The sequence below is a fragment of the Myxocyprinus asiaticus genome, chromosome 38 (genome assembly GCF_019703515.2).
Source record: "Myxocyprinus asiaticus isolate MX2 ecotype Aquarium Trade chromosome 38, UBuf_Myxa_2, whole genome shotgun sequence".
Taxonomy (NCBI): domain Eukaryota; kingdom Metazoa; phylum Chordata; class Actinopteri; order Cypriniformes; family Catostomidae; genus Myxocyprinus; species Myxocyprinus asiaticus.
Window position 1 is genome coordinate 12,052,546 of NC_059381.1, and position 10,421 is coordinate 12,062,966.

At 39.0% G+C, this 10,421-nt stretch overlaps 2 protein-coding genes across 3 annotated transcripts; both read left to right on the forward strand.

Annotated features, from left to right (window-relative positions):
* The first annotated feature begins 2,824 nt into the window (after positions 1–2,824).
* On the forward strand, positions 2,825–5,877 carry chchd10 (coiled-coil-helix-coiled-coil-helix domain containing 10). Of its 2 annotated transcripts, none has more exons than XM_051677298.1 (4): positions 2,825–3,031; positions 3,614–3,842; positions 4,158–4,299; positions 4,698–5,655. In XM_051677298.1, exons 1-4 carry the CDS (start codon positions 2,988–2,990, stop codon positions 4,718–4,720), a joined length of 438 nt encoding a protein of 145 aa, XP_051533258.1. In that variant the 5' UTR covers positions 2,825–2,987; the 3' UTR covers positions 4,721–5,655. The 2 variants fall into 2 exon arrangements, with proteins under 2 accessions (XP_051533258.1, XP_051533259.1); XM_051677299.1 differs by lacking the exon at positions 4,698–5,655 and adding an exon at positions 5,674–5,877 and having other exon boundaries at positions 2,826–3,031.
* Positions 5,878–6,415: 538 nt separating this feature from the next.
* On the forward strand, positions 6,416–9,315 carry ddt (D-dopachrome tautomerase). The gene is made up of 3 exons (XM_051677300.1): positions 6,416–6,584; positions 6,781–6,956; positions 8,452–9,315. Exons 1-3 carry the CDS (start codon positions 6,477–6,479, stop codon positions 8,522–8,524), a joined length of 357 nt encoding a protein of 118 aa, XP_051533260.1. The 5' UTR covers positions 6,416–6,476; the 3' UTR covers positions 8,525–9,315.
* The last annotated feature ends 1,106 nt before the right edge of the window (positions 9,316–10,421 follow it).

A 10,421-nucleotide genomic window follows, 5' to 3' on the forward strand; every position in this document is an offset into this window, starting at 1 on the left:
TATCAGGGCAGCTGTTACCACAATGCAATCTTAGACTCTAATTGTGCTGTTTTTATCTACATGTTTATGTCCCATCAAAGTATTTTAGTCTGCAACATACTATACTACACTTTTCCATTTCACCACATGACCCTTTTTTCACACATAAAGATAAGACTAAACATATAGGTGATATAAAATGATAGTGTGATGTGGTGGTGTTGTAATTCAAGTCATGATCTAAACTTTGATTTGGAAGTGATGACACCACAAATACCCCTGGAGATGCTTATGGTTTTTTGGAAATTGAATATTTTTAAAATATTTCATTATAAGGGGGGCCTGGGTAGCTCAGTAGCAAAGACACTGGCTACCACCTCTGGAGTTCGCTAGTTCGAATCTCAGGGTGTGCTGAGTGACTCCAACCAGGTCTACTAAGCAACCAAATTGGCCCGGTTTCTAGGGAGGGTAGAGTCACATGGGGTAACCTCCTTGTGATCGGCATAATGTGGTTCGTTCTCGGTGGGGCGCCTGGTGAGTTGAGCGTGGATGCCGCAGTGGGTGGCGTGAAGCCTGCACACGCGCTATTTCTCCGTGGCAACGCGCTCAACAAGCCACATGATAAGATGTGCGGGTTGACGATCTCAGACGCAGAGGCAACTGGGATTCGTCCTCTGCCACCCGGACTGAGACGAATCACTACGTGACCACAAGGACTTAAAAGCACATTGGGAATTGGTCATTCCAAATTGAAAAAATAAATAAATAAATAAATAAATTATATATATATATACACACATGTCATTATAATCACACATAAAATATTGAATTTATCCTTTATTTAAACATTATATCAGTTCACACCCCTTTCATTTCCAAGAAGACTATATTTCTTGTGCCTGATATTCACCCCAACAAGAAATTAAATTGCCCCAGATTTCTGTTGAAATTTTAGGGTAGACCGGGGTTGGTTGGCTACAGGGGTTGGTTGGCACAGAGTTAATTTCTGGTTATTTTGAAATTATTTTCACAAAATTGTAACATCTAAAAGTTTTTTTTTTTTACCTACACTGATAAATTTTGTCAGGACATTTGAATCCTAAAGTCTGCAAAAATGTTATAGAAATTATACCAAGAAATTTTTTTGAAATAGATTAATTTTCGTTAATAATAATGGGTATCAGCTTTATTTTGATATAAGATTTGTAAGCATGTGATAAGCTATGCTAGCTGGCTAACATCATTTATCAGAAGAATGTGAGTGGGGTTGGTTGGCACATTGATTTTGGGGTCAGTTATCACACTGGGTATATAAAAGAAAGAATAGATAATAATAATTAATTAACCTTCATACACACTATTTACCAACTTAATAGCTCTAAATACACACAATAATGTATGATAATAATAATAATAATAGGTCTATTACACATACACACAGTTCAAGCCAGAGACAATAATTCCTTTCATTTGTTATTAAAAATGTTTTATCTTTATATAAAACAAGTTTATTTAAGTAAATATGTATATATTTATACAAATTTATATAAGTAAAAAATATTAATATTAATTAAAAACGGTAAATTTGTATATATTAATCATAATAATATTAATAATATCTTATTAATTACATAATAATTACTCGTATTATTTATAGAAGACAAACATGTGTTGTTCTGTTGTCCTGGTTTAAAATAAAATGTTGTTTGTTTTTCTGTGTGTTGCCTCTCTCTTAAAACTATAGTGTTTTAACACTGTGCCAACCGACCCCACAACTAGGCGTTGGTTGGCACAAATGCACAATATAACTTTGACTAAAAGTCATTAAATATTTGGTGATACTGAATGTCTTGAATGATTTTACATAAGAACTTAAGTTTTCATTTGCACCTACTTGGGGTATCTTAACGTTTGATCCACCAGAGATATTCAACAAAGTATGAAAAGGGTTCCAACCCCGGTCTCAACCTACAGGAATCTTGGCTTGAGCAATCTAATGAGCACATGCTACAGGTAAACATAAGTAACTAAGTTGTGTTTAAAACAGCCTCTATCTCTGCTTTTCTTGCTCTCTTTTATGCCAAGCCGAAATTACTCCATTTTGACACTTGTTCTGTGCTGGCATGTTACTGCGATGACGCCAATAATCACACCACACACCGACATCTCAGTGCCATCTTGTGGTAGGACTAATATGTTGTCATTACATGTTATAAGACTGACGAACGTCATGATATTGTTTTGGATTCAGTTTTTGTTTTAAAAAATTCCAAAGTTCTCTGAGTAGATACTTTAGAAGACTAAACAGAAAATGTGAGTGAAATTATTTTTGAACGTCGAAAATTGTATATAGGGAAAATTATATATATATATATATAAAACATGCCATTTAAATGAGATCTCACGAAGAAATGTCTTGATCATATTTCATCCCAAAATCAATAATAATAATAATAATAATAATAATAATAGTAATACAAATAAATAAAAAAGAAAGAAAGAAAGAAAAAATAATAGCCTATCTTTTGCATAAAGAACATGAAGCCTATTTTAGGACCATTATATTTGTTGTTGAATTGTGATATTATTTTCCTCATTATAAAGCACATTTCCACCTAAATTAACTGCATTATAGGAATGAGAACGAGATTTTTCTTCGTATTACAGGAGGCATTTGATATTTTTCGTGAGATTAAAACATAAGAAGGCACAAGGTAACCTCTAGAAATTGTTATAAAAGTCAAATGAACCGTCTCGGTCACTGATGTAAATGAATGACATAATACATTGACGTCAAAAAAACAGAATTAATTGTGACACTTTTCTAGAAGCCTGACGTGCGCATGCGCCGTGACGGTTTTAACCACACAAGGTCATACGCACGTGGGTCTGCTCGGCTGTCTTCTGGTATTTTGTGCGTGAGCATAGTGGATTTAAACACCTTCGTCTTTGTCTGCAACGTTATTTATCAAAATTAACATTGATTACAGTTTGGATCTACCTTGACAATGGCAAGAGGAAGTCGCAGTCGTACTTCACCGGCACCAGCGAGGTATCTGACACAGTTTGGCTGATAGTTTTGTAATGTCCTGTAACGCCGGATTCATACATTCTCCGTGAAAGATGCAATCTTTGATAACCGACGCAAAATAGACTCTAGACTGTGAATGAAAATCCCTAGACTATTTCTCATTAATGTACTTTAAAATGAGTGAGTCCAGTCATGCCCTTTCCTTTAATTAAGTTTATACAGAGCAGTAGGGTAAAAGGTCAAACTAAACCGTAATACTGTGCATGCTAATAAGTTGAGTAGTTTTATTTATTTATTTATTTCTGCGTAATGTCTGTTATTTAATTACGCAAGCCAGGTTTAGATTTATCTTCTTTCCATATGAAGTTGCCAGAAGCAGCTCAAAGACTTCTCTGCGAGGGACTTAACTGATTCAGTTTCAGTCACAAAGCATATGGATTTCCATTTGGGCTGCACTTTATAAGATTGGTTTGTAGTTTAGAGGACATTTGGCATTTAATTATGTAAGACCTTGTTTAAACTAGTTAATAGACATCACGTGATGCAAGCTCTGCGCACACACACACACACTATTTAACACATTTCACCTTTGTTTCTTCTCAGTGCTCCTGCCCCATCTTATGCTCCAGCCCCAGCACCACCTCCTCCAATGGCAGTGGCCCCTGCTGCAGCCCAGCCCAAGCAACCAGGCCTCATGGCCCAGATGGCCACCACAGCTGCTGGAGTGGCCGTCGGCTCAGCCGTAGGACATGTGATGGGCAGTGCCATCACAGGTGCTTTCAGTGGCGGCAGCAGCAGCTCAGAGGCACCCAAACCAGCACCCACATATCAGGTGTGCTAAAAGAGCTTAGGACTTGTCAGAGCCTTGCAATTCCTTTTTTAACAATAAGTGCTATTTAGTCAAAAATAGATAGTTATAGATAAAAAAATGAGTCAAAACTAAATCAAAATAGATAACATTTTAGGCAAGTGACACTCTCAGACTGGCCCCAGGCCATCCTTATTGTTGAGCCCTGTCATAGGTTTCGTCTTTGCCACATGGTTTTATCTATCTGAAACATACAGAGGGGACTTGAGATTTCTTATCTTGTATTTGTCTTTCTGAATTTCTATTTATGTCTCTGTCTGTTGCATTTGTGCATTTCAGGAGCCCTCACGACTCCCAGCATCTCAGCCAGGCCCGTGTCTCTTTGAGGTGCGGCAGTTCCTGGACTGTGCCACGACTCAAGCTGATCTCAGCTTGTGTGAAGGTTTCAATGAAGCTCTTAAGCAGTGCAAACTCTCACATGGTAAACCTCTCATGTACACCGACATAAGACTAGGTCCTCATGTTGGACAGTTCTGATAACATGTGGCCTGTGATGTGCATTTCACAAACAGTGTAAAGATATTCCATTTGTTTTAAGCCACATCCACTCTAATATGCTTTCGTTTGAAAACTCATTAATTTTGCTACAGTTTGGGCTTTTTGTACAGTGAAAACCAAGTGGATAAATTTAAAAAACCGTAGGAGCGTCCCAAACCGCACACTTCTGCATTATTTTACGTCATTTTGAAGTGTTAGTTGTGCGAATAGTATGTTTACACTGAAAATGCAACTAAAATAAGTGTACTACGAGTACCCGTATGATGCTCTTTTTCAACAATCAGAACGGAGTGTGGAATGTTTTACACTTTATGCACTTAGCGCACGTGGCTTGCTGTACATAACGGAAGGGGCGGAGTTACCGGCAGTGATGGTGATTGGCAAAACAATTGTAAAAAAATGGAGAATAGGACAACTAGCGAAACTTCTGTGAAGACAGCACCTTACAAAAGTGAGTTAAACGCTTTACCATCATACCATGCTGTGTGAACACAGTATGTATTTTATTGAGATAGAAGTGTTGAACTGAGGTTGGCTAATGCGCTAAAGCTACCGGCAACACAATGCTTGGGTTTGAAACTTCTCTCCCATCAGCTGTTAAACGGCAAACGCTTCCGTGTAGTAAAAAACGTTAAGTGTTCCATTTGGAACGATACTACACTTTGAAAATTCATACACTGCATGGCTGAGTGCATAGTACATTTTGTAAGTGCATAGTGTATTATGTGTTGTTTGGGAAACAGCTCCTGTCTTCACGTTGTAGTGTGGACAGGCAAAACAGAGATATTCAAAAACAATGATGCATTTGTTATCATGTTACGCAGTAATATCAACAATCAAGATGGCAGCCCATGTTGTAGCGGCGTTGTTGTGCCTGCTATCCACACAGCGTTGTTAAAGATAAATGTACAACCTTAACACAACGGGAAGTTTATTCGGAATTGCTGTCCGGCGGCGGAACACGACGATAATTGTGTTTCAGACCATACATGGAAATAACGAAGGGCCACGCTTACATTTAAGCATGTACAGTAAGGGGATTTAAGATTTTTAAAACGTTTCAGTCTGGAGGAGTAACTTTTAGGAAACGTTTGAAAATGGCAGTTTGGGCGGAGTGTTTCGAAAACGACAACGGCATTTTCAAATTCATACAGATTAATGTGGATGTAGCCTAAGATTGTTTGAAACAGTTTTGTAAGAAGTACTCAGTCTTTATACTTATTGTACTAATTGTAATTTGTCATATAACTGTCTACTGTTTGCCTTTGAATGACTTTTTGATATGTTGCCCTTTTAGGTGTGTCATCTCTGGTATAAAGAAGAACCTGGAATGATCGTCAAATGAAAACTCTAAATGTAGACAAATAAACTATTGATCCAGAATCTCAATATCACCAGCAGTTAATGAGTATTACTTGTGTTCATAGTTGTGAAATATACTCTGTTTAATATGTGATCATGTAAATGAGGTTGTACAATTAAAGAGTTGCTATTTATTTTTTCTCTCTACTCTTCTTTGGTTGTTATTTGGCCACAGATGTCACATTGCATACATACCATAATTAGTTCTCATGCTGCTCTGTATCTTTTATATATAGTGTGGACTGTGCTGATTTGGAAAAGTGTTTCTGTCACAATCTTGTTTATTATTTACACTGATCTAATGAACTTTAGAATTTGAGTTACAAAACAAGCCTTATTGATATGACACGCTTTACTAACTAAATGAGCACACTTGATTACACAATCTACATTTATGCATTTTGGCAGATGCTTTTATCCAATCTAGTGTTTGTTAGAATGAGGGAAAAAATACTTCATTTTTACACAAACAGAAAAGAGCAGAAGATTGGATAAGGCATGCAGCATGGAAATTATTATATAACATGGCGATTTCATTACAATGAATTTTGGAATCTACAGTTTATCGCTGACAAACCATTGCTAAACTTTGGAGGCGTGGGAGAAATAAAGCCTACAGTCCAATCACAGAGCACAGTGAATAGGCGTCTCCTTCTTTCAACCAATCAGAGTGAGTAGTGTATCATCAGGAAGAGGGGTTGTAGCGGTTCACATTAGTTGTCAGCTAAAACTGAAACAATGCCGTTCATTGATTTGGAGACAAATTTGCCTGCAAGCAAGTTTTCAGAAAACTTTCTGAAAAGACTATGTACTACAACGGCTGCAGCTTTGGGAAAACCAGAAGACGTGAGTGTTGTAGCATTAACAATGCAATTAAAAAGCTATGGTTTATACTATTTTGCCCTCTGTAGATATGGATACATTTTTCTCTCCACGTCAATCTCTTGACCTTGATTATATGACAATGCAGTTCGCAAATACACGTGTAGCATGTAGCATAGTAATCCATTATCATATTGTAAACATTCGTTAATTTCTCCAGAGGATGAACCTGGTGGTAAAGGCCGACCTGCCGATGCTAATCGCGGGGTCCTGCTCCCCGTGTGTGATGCTGTCTGTGTCTGCCATCGGAGTGACTGATACTGCTGAGAAGAATAAGGAACACAGTGCCAAAATATTCCAGTTCCTGGAAGGAGAGCTTGGGCTAACCGATGACCGGTAATATGAAAGTTGCAAGAGCAGTGTAATATAATGGAGCTAAGTGAATGTGAAAAGTGGCCCTAATGCCTGAGACCATATTGAACATGTGTGATTTTGTTGTTGTTATTTTAAACCTGAGAGTTTAACAGAAAAGTTAAAGGAGGTAAAAAAAAAAATTAAATCAAAGAAAGATTTAATGTTTTGACGTAAAATGAAGAAGATTTTTTTTTTTTTTTTCAAATCTGCACTATTCCTAGGTCTTTCCTCAAAGCAGTGTAATGCAAATTTGTGACACTTTTAAAGGAATAGTTCACCCAAAAAATGAAAATTCTCTCATCATTTACTCACCCTCATGCCATCCCAGATGCATATGACTTTCCTTCTTATGCAGAACACAAACGAAGATTTTTAGAAGAATTTCTCAGCTCTGTAGGTTCATGCAATGCAATTAAATGGTGACCAAAATTTTGGAGCTCCAAAAAGCACATAAACGCAGCATAATGGTAATAGATAAGACTCCAGTGGTTATATCCATGTGTTCTGTAGTGATTTAATCGATTTTGGGTGAGAACCAGTGGCGTATGGGAAGCCCCCGCGGTGCAAGGGGGCCCCGCCCCTATGGGGGGGACCCGTCACAGATTTACCTATCTTCGAGTAGCCTTTGGTTTTTTAGAACGGAACTCAATTGTTGCAGGGACTCAAAATCTTTGCAGGGACACCAATGCCCCATGAATTACCATCACCATCAAATATTTACCCATTGGTCCAGCATTTAAATATTCTGCGTTTGTCAGAGCTGTAGTGTGCGGGCACAACCCTCCCTCTCTCCCCACTGTGTGTTGTCAATGTTCATAGGCCAATTTCACATTACCGCATTTGTCTCTTTATGGTATGGCTTCAGAAGATATGGATTAAACCATTGGAGTCTTATGGATTACTTTAATGTTGTCTTTATGTGCTCTTTGGAGTTTCAGAATTTTGGTCACCATTCACTTGCATTTATATAGACCTACAGAGCTGAGATATTCTTCTAAAAATCTTTGTTCGTGTTCTGCAGAAGAAAGAAAGTCATACACATCTGGGATGGCATGAGGGTGAGTAAATGATGAGAACATTTTCATTTTTGGGCAAACTATCCCTTTAAGTCTTTTGAACAAAAAGTCAGATTCACTTGCTTTCACTAAAGTGCACTACATGCTTCTTAAATTCTGTCACTAAAGCAAAAGGAGGAGATACTAAATACTAAGAAATTCTGAAATTCATAGATATTTTTTAAATTCAACAAATTTAATTTACTCATTGTTATGCTGATAATACAATTTGTAATTAAAATGTTGCATTTAATTAGAAAAATGTAAATCATAGTTCCCCAGGGAGATTCTAAAATTCTGAAATATGTAAAACAGAAGCATGTTCACTAGTGTTCTCAGACTTTGGGACATCTATGTTGTGCTGTAGGGTTTGCACTATTTAACATCCTGATTGTCTCCAACTCTTTTCTGTTCTGTTTTAGTATTGTTATCAGGTTCTACCCTCTGGAGCCATGGCAGGTTGGGAAGAGAGGAACGGTGATGAGCTTCTTATAAGACTCTACGTTCTATCTTTGAGAATGAATTGTTGTTGTATGGTTGCAATGTGAGATTAAACGTGCTGGACCTGCTTTGTTGCTTGGTGGGCTCAAGATCAGAAATGATGTCCATGTGTAAGCTGAAAGTTTGTTCTTAAGGTATTGAGAATATTTTTAATTAAAAGCTTCATATTTTCCCTCATTTGTTATGATTTGAAAATAATAATTTTACTAATAAATTAAAAACAACCATAAAACAAGCATTACTCCTTTATTTTTTATAAAGAATATCATAGTGTCATAGATGTGAATTAGACTTAAAGCTGAAGTATGTAATTTTTGCGACACTAGTGCCACCGAATGAAATTGCAAAAATAGTGTTTCCAAAACAGCTTTCTGAATACGCCCCTCATCTGCCATTGATAAAACAAATAGATAGTCCCGTTTCTTATTAAACTTTGTTTACTGTTCAGCCGGTTCCCGCCTCCTCCTCACCAGTCCTTTATCTGTTACAGTGGTGCCGAAACCCGTAAGGGAGGAGGGATGCGCTGTCGCCGAGTCCTCGCCGCTACCATCCGCCAGGGGAGATGCCAGCTCACTCCTCCCCCGGCGGACGGCAGCGAGTCCTCCAGCCCCTGGAGGATGGAACCGCTCCTCCCCTTCTTTGGCAGACAGCAGTGGTTCCTCCGGCTCTTGGCGGCTGGCAGTGCCCCCTCTGTCCCCAGGCAGACGGCCACGTTGCATGTGTGTCTGTGTTTGGTTATGTTTGTTTTATGTTGAGTTTCTTATTAAACTTTGTCTGTTCCCGCCTCCTCCTTGCTTGTCCTTTGTCTGTTACAACCGCCAAAGCAGAATTCGTTCCCTGCCAATGAAGAGACTGACGCATCGCCGCCTCCTGTGGAGCGAGTGCCATCTCCTCTCCCTGCGGGCAACATATGTCCCAGGCCATCTGGGACCTGTTGTCACGCCAAATAGCGATGCCGGACGAATGGAGAATTCATCCTCAGACTGTCCTGAGGATTTGGGAAATATTCAGTAAAGAGGAGATCAATCTATTTGCATCCACGGAAAATGCCCACTGTCCTCTCTGGTACTCCAAGTCCCAAGCTCCGCTAGGAATGGACGCAGTGGCGCACAAATGGCCTGCGAAACGCAAATACGCATTTCCCCCGGTTTGCTTCATTCACTCTGTCATATGCAAAGTCCAAGAGGACAAGGAAAGATTCTATTGGTCATGCCGAAGTGGCCCAATCAGCCCTGGTTTCCAGAAATGATAGAAATTCTGGACGGCCATCCATAGGAAATACTGCTGAGGAGGGATCTCCTCTCTCAAGCACAGGGCACAATCTGGCTTCCCCAGCCCAAGCTGTGGAACCTGCATGCCCCTGAACAGAGCATGCTAAATGTGCTAGAACTGACTCAGTCAGTTACAAATACCATTTTACAGGCTAGAGCGCCGTCTGCGAGACACTTTTACGCAGTGAAATGGAATGTGTTCACTAATTGTTGCTTTTCACGTGGCAAAGATCCAGTGAACTGCCCCGTACCTGAAATTCTTACATTTCTTCAAGAACGATTGGATGATTTCAAACTCCATCAACGCTCAAAGATTATGTAGCGACTATCTCTGTGTATCACGCACCTGAAGCCGGCACCTCTATAGGCAAATATGATTTAATCATAAAGTTTGGCTAAATCCAACTCGCTCGGCTACAGTCCAGAGTTGGGACCTAACTTTGGTCCTAAAAGCACTCGCAGGGCCCTCTTCGAGCCTCTGGACTCTGTTGAATTGCGTGTGCTTTCTCTTAAGATCGCATTACTGCTGGCTCTGGCCTCAGTAAAATGGGTCAGTGATTTGCAAGCACTGTTAGTCGACAATTCATGTCTGGAGTTTGGTCCAGGTCTTTCAAAAGCCA

Excerpts from the sequence above, each read along its gene's own strand:
- ddt (XM_051677300.1), top strand. The coding sequence starts at position 6,477 with ATGCCGTTCATTGATTTGGAGACAAATTTGCCTGCAAGCAAGTTTTCA. Across the intron at positions 6,585-6,780 it reads CTTTGGGAAAACCAGAAGAC|AGGATGAACCTGGTGGTAAA; the intron begins GTGAGTGTTGTA and ends TAATTTCTCCAG. Across the intron at positions 6,957-8,451 it reads CTTGGGCTAACCGATGACCG|TATTGTTATCAGGTTCTACC; the intron begins GTAATATGAAAG and ends GTTCTGTTTTAG.
- chchd10 (XM_051677298.1), top strand. The coding sequence starts at position 2,988 with ATGGCAAGAGGAAGTCGCAGTCGTACTTCACCGGCACCAGCGAG. Across the intron at positions 3,032-3,613 it reads ACTTCACCGGCACCAGCGAG|TGCTCCTGCCCCATCTTATG; the intron begins GTATCTGACACA and ends GTTTCTTCTCAG. Across the intron at positions 4,300-4,697 it reads GCAGTGCAAACTCTCACATG|CGCACGTGGCTTGCTGTACA; the intron begins GTAAACCTCTCA and ends TTATGCACTTAG.